The sequence below is a fragment of the Prosopis cineraria genome, unplaced genomic scaffold (assembly GCF_029017545.1).
Source record: "Prosopis cineraria cultivar Desert tree isolate PC_DT_omini unplaced genomic scaffold, ASM2901754v1 PC9, whole genome shotgun sequence".
Classification (NCBI taxonomy): domain Eukaryota; kingdom Viridiplantae; phylum Streptophyta; class Magnoliopsida; order Fabales; family Fabaceae; genus Prosopis; species Prosopis cineraria.
The window spans coordinates 22,644,976-22,665,037 of NW_026555340.1; the positions used below are offsets into that span (position 1 = coordinate 22,644,976).

The following is a 20,062-nucleotide window of genomic DNA, read 5'->3' on the forward strand; positions in this document are numbered from 1 at the left end:
AACAACAATAATCTGAATTGAACTGTTATATTTATTATTTAATTTATATTATGATATGCTGATCCACGTGAGGAGGTACAATAGGCGTTTGTAAGAAAACAGAGAACAGAGATGGGGAAAGCAAAGATAATATACAAGTACTTTTTTAAAAAAAAATATAAGATATTTTTAATCGAATCTTATTTTAATAAAATAGTTATTTATCTTTAAATTAATACTATATTTTATATTTACTCCTATTAAATACTTTATAATAAATATAAATTTATTCATTTAGTAGTGACACTTTAAAAAAAAAATAATGATTACATTTCGAAAGACTAAAAATACCTTATAATTTTAAATATTTAATTTTTAAAAAAATACTTTACGTTTTTTAATTAAGAGAATATATACTAATGCAGCATATTTATGTAAAAGAGCCAAAAAGGAATCATTTCGCGTGACTTTGGAGATATAATAATAATAATAATAATAATAATAATCTTTGCACACATTATTGCAACATGATCAATAATGAAAATGAAATGCTATATTATGAAAGAAAAACCCAAATCTGGGCAAAACAACGATCATTCGATCAAGTTATCAAATACAAATTGATGACTGCCAAATATTATTGCCCATCACTTGCACCCTCACCTGGAATACTATGACAACAAGGCAACGAGCCATGATAACAAGGCAATGGATAGTGACAACTCTTTTATTTTATTAATTCAGATCACAAGCAATATAGTAATTCGACAATAAAAAAAAATATTAACACCAAATTGCCTTTGAACTTTAGAGCTATTTTCTCTATTTTGTAGGATTTTTGAGCAATAAGACTCCTTATATGGTACTCAATAATTATTTTCTCAGTTTCCCTAATATCTTTTTACGAACCACTACGGGCTTGTTTGGTAAGCAAAAATTGTGAGGAATGAATCAGAATTGGAAAAAGATTATTTGGTAAAGCATGTTTGATAAATGTGAGTCTTGATTCTTAAGAATTCATATTCAAAAAAATTTTCTTGAATTGGATTCTATCAACGTGATGATGGAATTGTTACAATTCTTTAAAATTATTTTCATTGTACCATTTTGCCCTTCTTCTCACTGCTAGTTTAAAATTCATATATTAATTAAAATTATATGAGGATTCTATCTTTATATCAAATATAATTTTAAAATTTAATTTTATTTCAATTTTGATTCTAATTTTATCAAAAACTTCCATCATACTGAATAAGCCTAAATGTTCCAAAGGCTATGAAATGTTTTGCTCCTGCCCCAATGTATTCTGTTTTTTTAGATGCTGTTCTTTAATTTAGGTTTAATTCTTGTGGAGAGCATTTGAATATCAAACTAAGAAGAAATTGAGTGTCATAAAAAAACATGAAAACCAAATTATACACAATAACGTTAGACCTCAGAGTGAACGGTGTACATTTTGATCATTTCAAATATAAAAATCAATCTGTAACTATTATAACTGGGAAATGAATAGCATGTGCTTGTATTAAAGATTTTCACTAGTGATTACTTTTTCAACAATACATTACAGGAGCTTATGAGCTTGAAAGAAATATTTGTAAATCTTGTATCATTATTAAACATAAAAAATAACATGCTAAATTATTAAAGCGACACCTAAAACAGGGCAATAATAGCATTGTTAAATAAAGTACAATTTGATAAGTGAAACTTTAATAGTAATAATGTACCTTTTTTTCCAGTTGCTAAGTGTATTACTTCACATCACTTGTATCTTCATCTATTAGACTGCTATAAGAATGACATATTACAGAGAAGATTATGAGATTGAAAGATATTAATAGTCATTATAAATGCCATTACATCATCATCAAAAATGAAACAAACAAAAATGCTAAATAAAACAATACCAATCAGGGCACTAACCAAGTATTGTTATCAAATACAAATTGAGAAGTTGAAGATATAGCTTTGACCTCCTTTTTTCAATTGCCCGCTATTAGCTCCCATCATTGGCAGCCCCATCGGGACTACTATGAGAATGGGAAGAGATAGTGGATGTTGTTTGGCCACTGTCAAATATGTCATCCATTAAAATTGTTTCAGATGAGTACAGAGAAGGTCTTGGAGGCATTTCAATACTATTAACATCATCCGCTTCTAACATTTGTATCACTTTGTTCATTGAAGGACGATTAGTGGGTTTTAGTTGTATACACCAAAGTGCGATTATGAACATTCTCTTTGCCAAATCTTTTTCCTCTTCTGTCAAATCTTCCATCTTCATATCTTTATCTTCATCAAATTGGTCATAAATCCATAACGGGAAGTAAAGCTGGCTTGAATGTTCTGCATGTGGATTCAAGTTTCTTCTTCGACTTGCCATTTCCATTAGAAGCATCCCAAAACTATATACATCAGCCTTATAAGACACACCCCCAATATTCTTGTAGAATAACTCAGGAGCCATGTACCCTATCGTTCCTCTTGCTGCAGTCAAAGTGACAATACTATCATCAATATCATATAATCTTGCCAGTCCAAAATCCGAAATCTTTGGAGTGAAGCTTTCATCAAGAAGAATGTTATGGGGCTTGATGTCAAAATGCAATATTTGCATGTCACAACCATGATGAAGATAAGCAATTCCATAAGCCACTCCTAAAGATATCTCATATATTTTGTGATAGCTCAAGGAGATGCTTTCTTTAGAAAAAATATATTTATCCAAAGACCCTTTGGGCATGAATTCATAGACAAGAGCACGTTTTGTTCCTTCTAGGCAAAACCCAACAAGATGTACCACATTGAAATGGTGTATCCTCCCAATAGTTGCTACTTCATTGATAAATTCTTGGCCATTAGCTTTGGATTTGCCCAACATTTTGACAGCAACTTCGGGTCCACTCCTTAGTGTCCCTTTGTAAACAGTGCCGAAGCCTCCTTCACCTAACTTATTCTTGAAACCTTTGGTCATTGTCTTCAATTCCTTGTAGGAATACCTTATTGGAATGAAGTTATGAAGTCGTATAAAATCTTCAATGTCTTCATACATTGATAAGTGTCTTCTACGACATGTATATATTAACAACACAGATAGGAATATGATACCACATAAAAATCTGGTTGTGATGACTGGCAAAACAACCCTTCCAGTAGCTATTCCTAATGTGATTCCAATATTTGTTAGACTAAAATCATAGTCACTATAGTGATGGTAAGTCCCCATCTTCACTATTTGGCGAAATCCTGCACTTACGTTATTTTGATTTAGATAATGGGTTTGGTTAGTCACAAAATATGACCACATCTATATCAAACAGAATGTGAAATGAAAATAAATTTAAGAAAAAATAAATAAATTTTATAGTCTTTGTAATTTACCTTAATATTCCCTATAATTTAATTATTCTTGAGTACGAGAATATTTCTTTAGAATAGTTCATTTCTGAATATTTCTTCTTGAGGACGGGAATATTCATAACTTTTCATCCAATTATTATAAATTTAGACCTAATTTTCAGATATTTCATCTTTAGCAGATGTTAAAATTTATATACACTATAACTAATTACAAATTATATAATTATGTTGGTTAAAAATAGAGTGCCTTTTCATTTTCTTCATACTGTTTTAAATGGCTGAAAATAGGGGGTACCGATGATGGGGAGCAACTTGTCGATCAACATAAAGACCAGAGCTACATGCTTTTATTATTTTATTTTTATATTCAATATTAAGTATTGATATTTTATTTGACCCATACCCATCTTAATAAATAGGGATGTTCAGCTTATACTCATTCCGATTGATTTGGTATCATCCCAATTATATCGGAATGAGTCTCATCTTAGCCAAAAAATAATTGAGATAAGACTTCGCGAGATGGGACAAAATAGGGATTCAGGATGTGATAGGATGCGAGATTACCATCATGACGTCTCATCTCGTCTCATCTCAAATATTATATATATTATTTTTTCTTTTAAAAATATACATTAAATATATAAATATAATTTATACTTATATTAATTATATAAATTATAATTTCAATACTTGTAATTCTTGTATAAAACTAAAATTTTTTATATTGATAATTTTAATGACATAGAGTAAATAGAGCGATATTTTTTTATAATATATGAATTATACTAATACAATTTATTCTTATCTATCTATTTAATAACTTTTATTTATATCGTATTTCTTATTTTATTTTTGAAAGATTAATTTAGCATAGCACATTTCAACTAAAGTAGAATAACAATAATTTGATGTTGTATTTGGCTTGCCTATTGTTATTGCTCTTATAGCCTAGAGATCATCTATAATTGCTATCATAATATGTAGTTGTGATTAATGTAATTCAATAATTGACTTTAAATTATTATAATTTATGTATTGGTGTTGTTTTGATTTTAAACTTAATAAATTATACTCCCTCCTTTGAAAAATATAAGACATTTTTTTAGGAATTGGATGTTAAAAATGTAAGGCATTTTTAGTCTTTTAAGGTATAATCATTGCCTTTTTTTCAAAAGTGCCTCTATTAATAATGACTTTATATTTATTGTAGGGTATTTAATAAGGGTAAATATGAAAAGATAGGGTTAGTTAAAAAGTCGGTAACTACTTTATTGGAAGTGAGATTCGGTTAGAAATGTCTTACATTTTTGAATGAATGAGTATGATTTAAAATTTTAATAAATATTATTATATAGATCTTTTTCTGACATTGTCTGATTTATAGGGACAACAGGACGTCTCAATCTTGTCCCGTGAACACCCCTATTAATAAGAACAAGAATAGCTAGATATGAATTCTCTCCTCTTCCTTCTAATCCTCTTCAATTCTTTTCTCTTTTTAGCCATTAAATCAAGATTTAAACGATTTATATTTGATTTTCTATAAAATTATTATTAAAATATAAAATTATAAAAATATAAAAAATAAAATTCAAACTATGAAAATTTAATAAGAACAAATTAAAAATATAATAAAAGTAAGTTGAAGGAGACCAAATTTAGATTATCAAAAATCTTAATATAATGAGTAGAAATTAAGAAAAGGAGAGAAAGAGGATGGGAAGGAAGAGGAGAGAATCCTCCCCTAGCATAACTTGTCAGGTTCCACCTATATGTGTATATTTAAAACACCAACCATAAACTACATAAAAAGAAAAATAGCAACACCAATTTTTTATTTGATTCATGCCTGCATATAATATATACACATTGGCTCTTATAAAATATACCTATCTTGCCTCTTATAAAAAATACCTATCATATATGATATACTTATTATACATGATATATATAATTTATTAGTTTATTAAAATATTTTTATTGATTAACATTAAGTTTTCAATTTTCATTGATAAAAAAAATGATGCGTGATGTTTATATGTACATATTAGTCTATTGTTTTCTTTTTCTTTTTTAAATTAAATCATTTGGAATAACACATGATTTTTAAGATTGTCTTATGTGTATGTCAAAATGTTTTGAAAAATTATATATTATATATGTTTATTTAATTTTTATAAAAATTTAAATATTTATTCTACCTCTCATCAAATCTTAATATTCAATGAAATCTAGTTCTACATAATTTATTATAAAATAATTTGGTGCTTGTTAAAAAAAATTAGGTACTTAAACTTATATAATTAATGTATCTTTTTTCAGTCTAATCAAAATAATCGAATTTTAAATATAAAAAAAATCAAAAATATAGATAGTTATAAGATAAAAGTGGTGACTTTAAAAACCATCTGATTTTGATAAAAAAATTGTGAATATAGGTTTAAGTATTAAAAATATTTTCTTTATTAATACTTAATTAATTAGTTTTAAATTACTTAAATTAAAAATATTTATTAAATTAAAAAACTTGGCACCCCTCAAATCTAAAGTCTAATTCCGCCCTTGTAGCTAGTTAAAGCTTGCAAGACAACTGGACAAGAATTTTTGTATACTTGACCATCTTCTAACACTTTTTAGGAGTGTGTTTGGTTGGGAAGTTTTGGAGGGAAGGGGAGTTAATTTTTTTAACTATTTTGCTTTTATCTATTTTTTAATATTTCAAATGTACCCAGAGCTAAAAAAAACTCTTTTTCACATTAGATTATGCTTTACTCCCAGACTTCAACTGACATCATTGGATTTTCTTAAAAAATTACAATTCATCATATTTTATTATATTTTTAAGTGAGTTATTTATTTTTTTATAAAAATGTTATCATTATAATTATTTATTTATTTTTTATTTACATATTGACAATATGATAGGATAGAAGTGAATTTTTAAGAAATCATGCAATTTAAATTGAGGTGTAAAATTATTTTCTACAATGAATAATTAAAAAAATTAAACTAATGTATAAGAATATAATAGTAAATTAATTATTACCTCATTTCTCCTCTCCTCTTAAACTAAATAAAAGATCTTTAAAAATCCCTCTTCTCCCCTCCCCTCCAACAAAATCAAATAAGATAATATTAAAATCTTCCTCTTCTTTCCCTTCCATCATCTCCTCTCCCTTCCTCTTGAACCAAACATACCCCAAAGGGTTGGAGGATAAGGAGGGACCTCCCCTTCTTGATGAACATATTGACTGTATCATAATTAAAGTGTAATGCATGTTTTTAGTTTCATTAAAAAAAAAAAAAGCTTGCGAGACACCTAGTTATTCTTTACATAGATTAATTCACATAAAAAATTAATTAAAATATTATGAAAATCAAAATAAAGGCTTAACACCAACTGACGCCAAATCAAGTAGTAAGAATGGGAAGGAGTATACCAAAAAAAAAAAAAAAAACAGAGAGACCTAGTTTGCTAGTGTTTTAGTTAGTCAATTAATTAATTAATTTAATTTATTAAGTTTTTAGTTTTAAGAATTTTGAAGTATTATGTAAACTTGGGAAAAAAAAGTAGGGAAAATGACAATTGGGAACCATCAGAATATTAATGACAATTACTGGCTGACTTAAAATTATTAAAATCTCATGAATAAATCATGATCTTTACTTGCAATCAAAAAATGCTAGTAGTCAGTTAAGAAATTAAGAAAATACAATAACAATTATTTATAATGTCAATTAGAAATTTACAAGAGGTGGTTATGAATCAGAAACCATTCACTTATAATTTTTTACCATCACTTGAAAAATTAATAAAATATATTTAAAAATATTTATAACATTAGCTGGGAATTTATAAAAGTTGATTATGAGTCTCAAGCCAATCAAAAAAAAATAAAATAACTATTAAAAATAAGGATGATGGTTTGTTATTAAAATTTTAATAATTTAAAGTCTGTAGTTATCATTAACATTTTTATGGGATTCCTAATTATCAGTTTTCCAAAAAAAAGTACTATACAAAGTTAAAGACAAATATGGCATAAATTAAAAGGTTGGAAATCAAATTAAAATAAAAAGTAAAAAGAAGGGAATAAATTAATGAATACCAGAATCTTACCTTTATAAATTCCGTATATATAATCTGTGAGGAAGTTTTGTAGAAGTCAATAACGGCATGGATAGGTATAAAAACAAAATATTAACTACTAAATTGAACGATGATGTAGTTTCTAAATTCTAAAACCCTCCCATTTATAGCCTTTGATAATATACTATTTTCTTTTTAAATTTACAAAAATATTGCCTATGTTTTAAACAACACCACTCACACAGAAATTTATTTTCATTTTAAGCAAATCTAACATAATTACTAAGAAACTTTATAGTTAACTTGCTTTTATTTCTGGCAAAAAAAAAAACTTGCTTTTATTTATTTTTAAAGCCCAAAAGTTAAAACATATTAGTACTGCACATTTTCCCTTAAACTTGCAAGGAGGCAGGGACCTATAAGTCAGACTTTAAATAAATAGGTCTAATTCCGACATGACTTGACTTTAATTTTTTTAATCATGCTTCTATCGTAATCTTATATTTAAAAAAAAATAAATTTAACTTATTTATTTTAAATAGGCTTGATTGAAAGAATAGGCTTATTTTTTTCATAAATAAGCCAGGGCAGTTCTAACCAGATCCGGCCGAAGGCTCCTTTGGCCTATTTCCACCTATGTCAATTAACATACAATTTTATGATTTAAAAGTAATTAAATATTTGTTATTTTTTAAAAAAATAGAAATTATTCATTTTAATCCCTCGATAACATCTTTTTTTCATTTATGAAAAAAATTGTCAGACTTAATGGGTGAATTAAAATAAGATTATATACAAATGCTCTTTGAGTCTATAGTTTAGTTTTAGTAAATTTTTTTATAAATATCTTTTTGTTAGAGTCAACCTTATTTAATATAGGATTACATATTAGAGGCATGTCCTGATCCTAGTAATCTGAACTCAAGGTATTTTTTTGTTAGAATCTATCATATTCAAGACAAGATCGAACACCAACGAGAATTCAAACATTAGTTCAACGTATTGTAAGGGATTAGTTTCTCCCCTTAAACCCAAACCTCATTAGTTATTAAATATAATATTAACTTAATGTTAATAGAACATAATTACCTTCTGCAAATATGCGCGTCTTTGGCAGATGTGCTACATCATTAAAAAAAAAAACAAGAAGAAGAAAAAAAAATAAATAAATGGCATAACATAATATCAACAAAAGTATATATTTCCATCCTGCTTGCATGATGGGAGGATGGGTGTGAATAAAGAATTAAAAAAAGGAGTGCAAATTAATCAGGAGTAACAGTATTTTTCATCTAATGATTTGTATGAATGAGAAAAGAAAATGAGGAAGATAGAAAAATAGAGATGGATAGTTTTTAAAAAGAGAAAAAGTAAAGCAAAGTTATTTTATTAATTAAATATAAAATATATTTAAAATAAAAGATGTGAAATTTGGGATAGTTTGTTCATTTGATAAGATCTTACTGTATTTAAAATGTTTATGAGAGTTTTTGGAGCAATTTCTCTCAAATATAATATTAATAAATATTAACTAAAATAAAGATGTAAAAAATATCGAGTAAATATAAGAGAAAGGAAAAGTGACTTACGGCAACCGATATTATCTATCGCCATGGGACTATTACAATTTGTCGGACGAGGCAGACATTGGAGGGTTTGAGCGTCAGGACCGAAACTGCAGTCATTGTTGTGTGGACAAGGAAGAGCGGCACAAGCTTGGTCGAACCAGGACGACCAGTCAATTTCAAAGCCATAGGAAAGCAGTGTGTGAATGTCAGCGTAGGACTTGATTCCACCAGGCACCAATGACTCCCAATCTGAGGCAATGGCGGCCACCATTTTCACACGACACCCTGATTTGAAGTCGCCTGCCGCTAAGTCTCCGGCTACGGCATAGAGATGACCTCCTTCTCCTTTGGATTCCCAATTTACGCAGGGAGCTGTATCCACGTACGCGGCGTCGCCCCTCACTGGATCGCCGCACTTCAGGTACACCACCTGCTTGAATATAGGTTCCGATCCATACGCGTCATAAGCAGCGTCGTAATAGCTGAAATTGGATGGTGATAAGAAATAGCGAGGGAAAGAGGAGCAATTTCCCTCCTGGAGGCCAGGATCTACGATTCGGATTGTGAAGTCGTTGTAGTTGATTCCCAGCACTCTGTATGCTCCATTTTTCAAAGGAAGGAGAGTGATGTTGTTCTCACAGGCTAACTCGTATTTGGGGTCACCGCACTTGGCTGGATCATTTCGTAGTCGAAATGGATTTCTGATGTTTGTGATAATGCCGCACCGAGACGGACTACAGGATTTGTCCTGCTCTTGAGAGCTCATAACACGATGCATTAGAAGCAACGTGGACCACACTAAACACCAAGGCCTCAAGCCTTTTTCTCTTGCCATCCTTCAGGATGATATGCAGAATACTCCGCTTCTGAGCTATGTGCCTCCCGATTCAATTCACTTAATGACTTTTCTTCCCAACTCAATTTCGTAGTACTTCTCTATTTATAATTCTGGAAGAGTGAGCAGACTTTCTTTTTCTTCACCGCTTAGACTATTTTAAGTTTTATCTCTCAACTGTTTGTAGTATATTGGATATTAGTAAAATATTTGAAAACAGTCAAAGATAACATTTTTTTTTCTTTTGTTTTTGTTTTTTTTTTTGGCAAATTGACTAGAAATATCTATTTGATTGGGTGAGTTAAAAGCTCAAAAAATACGTACCAAGTGACCAATACTTTCGTTGCCTAAAAAATTATATAAAACATTGATGTCTAGATTAGTCCAAATTTGTTGCTATAAAGTAGCAGAGAACACGGCTTTCATTTTGAATGAAAAGTGGGACATATTACTTCATACTTAGATAGGATTCCGAGTCCCAGTTTAGATTGGGAAGAAAGACAAAAAACTCTTGTTACAATGTTTTGGTATCATAGATTTTTGTGGGTGCTGATGATGCAGGTGTTGGTGCCGCTTATGAATCTGGGGAATGCTCATGAAAGTGCTCCCTTCCAGCTTAATTTTACAAATGAGAACGTGACCTTGGTTGAGTTCCCGGCAGTACCAGCTCTCAAAGGAGTGAGACTCTCCGTCTCATCAATAGACTATACGTCCCGCATCTTAGAAATATATGATTATGATGGTTGTCTTCCCAGACTCTTTCTACAACGTCTCTACAATTCATCCATTTATCCTTTCCAATTTGATTATCCCGATATATCCTACAATCTTACTTTCTTAGATTGTTCTTCGTTTGCGTCGAGCTCATTCTGTTCATCTAATATTAGTATCCCCAGCTTGTGCTGCTGTCCGATTTATGCTCTTAGCTCTGAAGATAGTGTCCTGAATTTGGACGGGGACCAATTAATTTACTGCACTTCGATGTTTCAATTAGTTTCACCGATCTCCGAAGAAGATTTTTTTTTTAACTCCTTGAGACTCAGGTGGCCTAAATCCAGCAAACCCAGCAAGATTCTCACGATTGTTTTACCATCTACAGGTGATAATAATTGACTTCGCTCTCTTTCTATTGGGACGTTCATTGGATTGAATTGAATGTTCATTTGTATGCTATTGTGTAAATAGGTTCCATTGTGCTTGTGTTGCTGTTCGTTGTGTGCTTTTACATGTGTCTCTGCTTCAAAAAGATAGATGATCAAGTAAGACTGGAAAAGTTTTTGGAGGATTACAATGCACTCAAGCCTACTAGATTCTCTTATGCTGACCTTGAAAGAATTACAAACCATTTCAAAGAAAAATTAGGTGAAGGTGTTCATGGAACAGTCTTCAAGGGTAGGTTATCTACTGAAATTCAAGTGGCCGTAAAAATACTCAATCATTCAGAAACTGATGGTAAAGACTTTATTAATGAAGTGGGGACAATGGGTAAAATTCATCACATCAATGTTGTTCGTTTGTTAGGCTTTTGTGCTGATGGATTTCACCGTGCACTTGTTTATGATTTTTTTCCAAATGGTTCCCTCCAGAAGTTCATCTCTACCCCAGACAACAAAGAAAAATTCCTTGGATGGATGAAGCTGCAACAAATAGCTCTTGCCATAGCTAAAGGGATTGAATATCTTCACCAAGGTTGTGATTATCGTATTCTTCACTTTGACATCAATCCTCGTAATATATTGTTAGATCACAATTTCACTCCCAAAATTTCTGATTTTGGCCTAGCTAAATTGTGTTCTAAAGATCAAAATACGGTGTCAATGACAATAGTAAAAGGAACTGTGGGTTACATTGCACCTGAAGTTTTCTCTCGAAACTTTGGAAGTGTGTCGTATAAATCAGATCAGATATTTACAGTTATGGAATGTTGCTACTAGAAATGGTTGGTGGAAGGAAAAATGTTGATACAAATCGAGAAACATTGCAAGTGTTGTACCCAGAATGGATCCATAATGTGATTGAAGGAGGAGATATAAGTATTTTTAGAGAAGATGAGGATGATATTAGAATTGCTAAGAAACTTGCAATTGTGGGACTTTGGTGTATTCAATGGCATCCAACAAATCGTCCGGCCATGAAAACAGTGATACAAATGTTAGAAGAGGAAGTAGATAAATTAAAGTTGCCTCCAACTCCATTGGACTTTGCTACTTCAAGCAATGCAAGCACCATAATTCCAAGAAGACATTTGAACTTTGAGCTGGAAATGATTCACGAGTTAGAATAACTTTATACATATATAATAGCTTTATATTTGTATGTGTTTGTATAAAATTTGAGAAAATCACTCCAAGTTTCTGGTAAGGATTTTAATTCTCAAGAGGTCTTATGAAATATATAAAATACTCTTAAGTTTTAAATTTTATGTAATTACAACTTGACATAAAAGATGATAATTTGACAAAGAAAAATGGCAATTTGATATTTAACTCGTAGTCAAATTGTCATTTGACTTTGTTAAGTTATAGTTGTATAAGAATTGTGACTTGATAGTAATTTGTACATTTATGGGATTGTAAAGTAATTGAAATTCTTATGTGGAATTTTTCAATTATTTTCCTTAAAAAATTTACTTTTGTTGATAATGTAGGATCTGTAATGTGATTTTTCAAGTTGATTTCATAAATAAATTGTTTTATCATCCATGTGGCAATTTATATCTTTTGTTTAGCATCAGCATAGTAATATTTCGCATAACATTATCAAATTAAAATAGTAGATATAGCGTTGGAAATACAGGTTGAGTTATATGAGTTGGCTTCAATAATCAATCATAAGGGTTGGGTTAGAAAAATATTAGCTTAAATAAAAACAAGTTTTTTCTAACTCAGATTATATAACCTGTGAATTATATAAGCTAACCTTAATGAGTTAGAGTTGACCTATTTGACTCATCATTTTTTAAAAAAGTTAAAAAAGGAGAAAATTTTATGAATATAAACCACATTAAATATGACTTGCTTAGCTAGATCAATTCATATATTTTGTACAAATATTATATATTAATATTTTGGTATGTTTAGAATAAATCATAAAGGAATATCAAATTGAAACTTATCATTTAGATATATTTTCTTTAAAATTTATGAAAAAAAATAAATAAGTTAGTGGGTTAGCCCATTTAACCTGTTAACCCTCAAATGTTGGGTTGGATTAAAATTTTTTCAACCTATATAAAAATAGATTGAACTCAATCTAACCCATATTTTTTTCAACCCATGTAATTTTGGTTAGGCTATATTGCCAACTCTAAGTAGATAATAGTAACCAACGAAATTGGGTCTAATTAAAAAAAAAAACTAGTAATAGAATTGCTTTTAATAAGAGAATAATCATGAGAAATAAAAAAGAGAGAGTAGATAATACTATTCTTTATAGCGATATTTCTTATTTTCTTTATTTCATTTTTTGGCTGCATAGGATGATTTGAATCTTAAAGACATTTACCCATGCTAAATTTCTTGTTTTTTTTTTTTGACCAACCCACGCTAAATCTCTTGAGTTGTGTTATATATTATTTTAAAATGACTCTTTCTATCAAAATAATAAAGAGTGCGACATTGTTCTTTTGAATTCAATGGAATGCTTAGGGACCCACCTAATTATCAGACAGAAGCCTACTCATAAATCACAGGAGCATAATTCACACTCAACTCTGTTTGATATAATAAAAGAGTTTTTAATAAAATTAAAATTAAAATTAGAATTGAATTTGAAAGTATGTTTAGTATGATGATGAAATCTTGATATAAATTTAATAAAATATGTGTACTTAAAATAAAAAAAGACCAAAGTGCCCTTTCCAAAATTTAAAAAAAAAAACCCTTATCCCCATCAGCCCATGTTGAATTAAAAGAATTAAAAGATTCATTTTTAAATTAAAAAAAACCTTAGAATAGGAAAAAACCTTATCCCCATTGCCGGATCTCAAGTAATTAGAGACTTAGACAGTTTAATTTAAGATCAAATTTTAAGGTATGCAGCAATGCAATGAAGTCAACATATTCAAATGCTTCAGGATATTGGGTGGAAAGGTAAAAAAAAAAATAAAAAATTTAAAAGAAACAACTGAAATTTATATAGTTAAAAAAATATAGCGTACAAAAAAGTCATGACATTAGAATTTAAAACAGAAACTAACCGAAAAAAGAGTCATATATATATATATATATAAAAACAGTACAATCAAAACTTGACATTATATTATTACATGAATATATATATATATATATATATTCATCCTTGCAAAAATATAGGCTTCCGTGTTTATAAGTCAAGTTAAAAATGCATTATATACTTAGTTTGAGATAAGACCTTCATAATCTTAAAAAAAGTTACAAAGGGATTCTATTATCCCGTAAATATTGGTGCACAAGAAAGTCACGATATTGGAGCACATAAGACAAGTGCAATAAATTGATATGTCAAATTTTCATATGGTAAAGAGACTTATAGACTTGCAAAATCAGTTTAAAAAATGATGACAAAATCTTCAAAAGTTTTGATACTTTGAAAAGACCTTAACAATAGCTAGACAATGACGTCGAAAACAAAAGCCTCTAATTTTTTCACATGATATTGATATTCTGTTGAAAACTTGTCTCCATAAAAGAATTATAACTCAATTAGAAAATGGATGATAATATTGTGTGTACTCCAAAATTAATAGAATATATAAGCAAATAAATTCACTGCAAAACTATATAAATTCAAAAATATTTAGAATTTTAAACTCATTTTTTTATTTAATATTTTTTTAAAATTTTTTAAAAACGGTATAATTTAATTTTTTCTATTAAAAAAAATTAATTTTAACTGTTAATTAATTAGAAAAGATAAATGAGAATAAATAATGACTAATGTCTCTAATTTTCACAATACGCGTGGAAAAACAAATGTTTTTAGATTTCCACAATTATGTCGACATTTTCACATTAGATATAGAATGCTCATATCCTATGCTAGCTATAGAATACCCTAAACTTTCAAAACAAGTTAGACATAATTGAAACGAATTTTTTCAAAAAAGAATATTTTCCAAAATAAAACTACAACATCAAACAACATTATTTACACCCATTTTAAAACTTTTAAAGAATATTATACTAATTGAAAGTTAAAAATATCAACGCAACTAACAGAGAAAACTTGTAATATAAATTTTCCATTTAATCCCTGCCTTTATATATATATATATATATATATATGTTCTTCATTTTTGTCATATAAAAAATTCGTCTTCTAGCACGCCCCCGATAATAGTGGTAGTTAGGGTGAACCTCCTTTTTGTTTCTCAAAATATTATATGACCATTAGGCCACTAATACTACAATTTGCTAATGTAATGCCAAAATATTATAGGAGAACAACTAGCCAGGTGCAAGATATCAATATTGTCAATTGTCACAAATGAAAGTTTTGTTGAAGTATTTGTTCTTGGGGAAAATGACAATAATAAAACTCTTTCAAATTATAAAAATAATAATCCAATCCTTTAAAATACCATAATTCTATTAAAATTTTTAAAAATTTATGTGTCAATAAATTTTAAATTAAAAAAATTATTTTATCATTATTAAAAAGTTATAATTTTTATTCAATTCTTGTAATTTTTTAAATATAAGTTTTTATTCCTTAATCAAAAATTATAATTGAAGCTTGTTATTTTGATATTTTATTTTTCAATAACAAAAATTATACTTGATAAGTTATACTTTTTTATTTAACTTTTGTGATTCACAAAATAAAAATTATTATTCTTTAAGCAAAAGTTGTTATTGGGATTTATTATTTTTAATAAAGGTAAAATAATTTTTTTACTTTAAAATTTATTAATATAAAAATCCTTATAAATTTTAGTAAAATTATGATTTTTGAGAGATTAATTTATAATTTTTATAATTGGGGAGAATTTTATTTTCACTTTTCCTTATTTTTTCTAACACGTACTCCCTTCGATCTTATTTATAAATTATTTTTACCAACTTTATCAATATCAATATAATAAAAATATAAAGAATAAAATTTAACAAAATTACAAACATAACCCTTAAAAAGTAAATAAATTATATAATATTTTTTTCTCTTTCTCTTACTTTTTAAAGGTAGTTTAGATATTTTATTTAAAATAAAACATTACTAATAATTCAATAACTTATAAAAGGGTATTTTCTCCGTTTAAAAATATAAGGTATTTTTAACTGAATTTTACCTCCTAATAAAGTAATTACCTACTTTCAAACTAACCCTATCTTTTTAAATTTATTTCTATTAAACATTCTATAATAAATATAAAATTATTATTAATAGAAATACTTTTAAAAATAATAATAATAATTACATCTTAAAAAATTAAAAATATTTTATATTTTAAATATTTAATTTTTTTAAAAATATTTTATTTTTTTAAATAGAGGAAAAAAATCTCAAGAGACTTCTAAACTTACATAATAAGTTAGGAAAAGATTCTCGCATTTCCAAGAACTCAAAACTACGCATGACAAGACAGATGACGCCAAACGCAGACTAATGACTAATTTTCCACAATACGCGTGGAAAACAAATTCAGCTTTCAACAAATATATCAACGTTTTCACATTAGGTATAGAATACTCCCATCCTATGCTGGCTGGAAGAGACCTCTAAACTAACAATACAAGTTTAAAAAAATCACAAAATTTCCAGGGAAAAAAAAAAGAGTCGTCGACATGAACAAAAACATGAATGTGTCTGGCTTTTCATATTACCGGAGACATTAGAGAAAAGAAAGACTGCTTCACAAAATTATATTGTAGATCTCATCTGAGAAATTAAATTTGTTCTATTATTTGTAATTTATGAATAGAATAATTTACTATAAATTTTATATTTTGTATAATTGATGATGAGACCTCCGCAATATATAAAAGAAAATAAAATGTCCACAAATAAAAAGTTCCCTGCAAAAAAAGAGACAACACATTGGTCAACAACAGTGAAACCAAAAACCAAAGTTTTCTACAACGCGTAAAGAATACTCATCATCCCCCATTGCATTGAAAAAAAGAGTCTAAAAATAATAAATAAGAATGACCAAGTCAAGTTAGAAACATGTGATTATCTCTCTCATGAATGAAGACCATTGACAAAGAATTAAAATTAGACATGACTAAACAAATTGGTCCAAATAGTGGAAAAATGACTACAAAAGCAAGTCTTTATCCATCGTTTCCACATTATTCACGCGTTAGTGCACAAGAAGTCAAGAAAGTTATAACATTAGCTAGCAACAATGATAACGAATATACCAAGGTTTTCATATAGGATACTCAAGTATCTCATTCCAAGAGACTTCTGAACTTCCAAAATAAGTTAGAAAAATATCGTCTCATCATTTCTAGAAATTTAAAGCTTTGTATGACATATCAGACAAGAGAGATGACAAAAAATGTTTTTAGATTTTTCACAAATATATCAACGTTTTCACAATGCTATAAACTTATATTATATCTTATGCTTGCTAGAAGAGACCTATTATTAAGTAACTAACAAAACAAGTTAGAAAGAACTGATACAATTCTAAAAAAACCGAGTATTAAAAAAGCTATAACATGAAAAAACAATAAATGAAAACAAAACGTGTTCGGCCCCAATATTACATATGAATTTCAATTTGCTTTGACAATAGATATCTACCATTCCCCGGAGGAAAAAGAAAAAGAATTTAGATCAAGCCTTACAAAAGTGGACCCCAAGAGCTAGAAAAATTGTTTGGGAGGGGGAATTTTAATATTTTAATATTTTAATATTTATTTATAATTTAATATATTTTTTAAAAGACTCATCAAAGGTTGTATTTCTCTCTTGTTTTAATAGAACTTTTTTAAATTTAAGACAGATTTGATAAGTTAATCTTCCTTCTTTGATTTCAATAAAATATAATTGAAAATGATTTATAAAGTATTTTTTTTTATTTTTAAGCCATTAAGTGTGCCAATAGCTTTTTCATTGATATATGGCGAACATGCTGGTAAATAGGGAATTAGAACACTAGTTTCCCCTCCAAAAAGCAACAAAAAAAAATCCCTGTGCGGTCTGTTGAAATTACAAATGAACTCTTGAAAATTAATCCACACAGCGTAAACACCAATTTTACGGAGGGAAATAAATATTTTTTCCTTTGTTTAGTTAAACTTATTTCACATAACGCATTCTTAATTTCTTATGCAACTCCATTTGGTACTATACAATTTTTTTTTGAAATAGTATTATGTTAACAATATATATAACATTTTTTAAATCTTTTCAATATAATTAATAATATTTTTAAAAATACCTTAATTAAAGGTATAATTAAGATTTTTTGATCGAAACATAATATCATATTAAATAAGAATGAATATGATAAGATTGTGTAATTTTAAATGATATTAATTAACTTATTAGAGGGTGTGAATTCGTTAAAAATATTTTATTATACAGGACAGAGGGAGTATTTAATATACTTAATACACACATAGAGTATCTATTAGGAAAAATAACAATAAAATCTCTTTAAATTGTATAAATGATAATTTAATCTCTCAAAATATCATAATTTTCCTGAAATCTTTAGGAACCTTTTTATCATTAATAAAATTATCTAAATTATTAAATTATCCTTGTTGAAAATAAATAATTCACAAGTTTTATTTAAATATTCACAACTTTCTTTCTTATATTCGCAACAATATAATAGCCAATAAGAAATTAACATATGAAATTGAGATTTGCTATTGTATTGTTGTAAATATAAGAAGAAAAATTATAAATATTTAAAAAAATTATTAATCATTTATTTTCAACAAAAATAATTTAATAATTTATATAAATTTATTAATGACAGAAAAATTTATAAAGACTTTAGAAAGTTTATAACATTTTAAGAGATTAAATTATTATTTATATATTTTAGAGTGATTTTATTGTCATTTTTTCTATCTATTATATCTATACATAATGTAAAATGTCCAATAAACAGTACTAATCAATCATGAAATATGAACAGTATTACTCGTTTTATTAAATTTTGTAAAACGCACAGATATTATCTCTTTCAGTCTAGGCTTACTCTCTTCATCTCTATGTATAAAATATTTTTAATTGAATCATATAAATTAATAAAAATTAATTATTTAATTAAAAGTAGAGTAACATTTTAATTTTACCTTTAATTATTATAAATAAAAAATAAATATATTTTTAACGTAAATTAATAAAGTATTTATTTATTTTAATTTAATAAGGGTCAATGTGAGTATGTTGTAAGTCTAGAGAGCTCTTTCTACAGGGACAATTATTCTACGCGCAATGCGGAAAAGAATTATTCTACACGCAATGTGGAAAATTTGACATAGCCCAACTGTACATGTTTCGTTGATAAAGATACTCTTGGCGCTGGTTTATTTGCAAATTAATCTCGACCTGTTATTAAAAGATGTGAGGGTATTGTGCCATTGCTTAGCTTTTTGGAGGGGAAAAAAACGGGAAAAGTATAGTTAAATTTTAAAAAAGTAAGTTTTTTTAAAAAAATATAAATATCAATTCAAATAATTATAAATTTAAAAATTTTAATTATAAATATAATATTTAAATTTTAAATATAATAATTAATTTACAATTCATATTTTTATAATTTAATTTATAAATTTTTTTATTAAAGCCTTAACTATCATTAATATTTTTAGGACTTTATTATTATTCTCCTAAAATTGTCGTTTCAGCTATTTCAAATTTGACTTGTGTGTATTTTGCCGTATTTTGATAGAATAAAATTATTCAAAAGTGTATCCAGCTATATTTTGCTTAGAAAACTTAATGCTGTGTTTGGATACACATGAATTTAAATTTAAATTTAAGTCAAATTTATTATTTGGGTAATTAATAATGTATGGATTTGAATTTGGGCCTTAGTTTGTTGGTAATTTAAAATTCTTTCTAGATCCTTATTATTTTAAATCTTAACTAAATTTTTTTTGTATTTTGATCCAAATCTATGAAGGCTTAATCAACTTACCAACAGTAATAGGACCGGACCATCGAAGTTGATGAAAACAAGTTGCCATTGTTGACTAGGATGGGACGATCGACTTCCATTAGGATTGGATAGACGGTGGCGATCGAGATGAGATGGCCGACTTCCATGATGAC

At 27.6% G+C, this 20,062-nt stretch overlaps 1 protein-coding gene and 1 pseudogene across 1 annotated transcript; one reads left to right on the forward strand and one right to left on the reverse strand.

Annotated features, from left to right (window-relative positions):
- Positions 1-1,790: 1,790 nt before the first annotated feature.
- LOC129320279 (LEAF RUST 10 DISEASE-RESISTANCE LOCUS RECEPTOR-LIKE PROTEIN KINASE-like 2.1) lies at positions 1,791-9,838 on the reverse strand. Its single transcript, XM_054965645.1, has 4 exons — positions 9,025-9,838; positions 8,525-8,557; positions 7,466-7,489; positions 1,791-3,228 (listed from the first exon to the last, which is right to left on the reverse strand). The coding sequence occupies exons 1-4, from the start codon at positions 9,836-9,838 to the stop codon at positions 1,979-1,981; spliced, it is 2,121 nt and encodes a 706-aa protein (XP_054821620.1). The 3' UTR covers positions 1,791-1,978.
- Positions 9,839-10,070: 232 nt separating this feature from the next.
- Positions 10,071-12,199, forward strand: LOC129320280 (rust resistance kinase Lr10-like; annotated as a pseudogene).
- Positions 12,200-20,062: the final 7,863 nt, after the last annotated feature.

Coding starts and splice junctions, on each gene's coding strand:
- LOC129320279 (XM_054965645.1), bottom strand. CDS start 9,838: ATGGCAAGAGAAAAAGGCTTGAGGCCTTGGTGTTTAGTGTGGTCCACG. Junction 7,490..8,524: donor GACGCGCATATTTGCAGAAG/GTAATTATGTTC, acceptor ACTTCCTCACAG/ATTATATATACGGAATTTAT. Junction 3,229..7,465: donor TATATACGGAATTTATAAAG/GTAAGATTCTGG, acceptor ACGTAAGTGCAG/GATTTCGCCAAATAGTGAAG.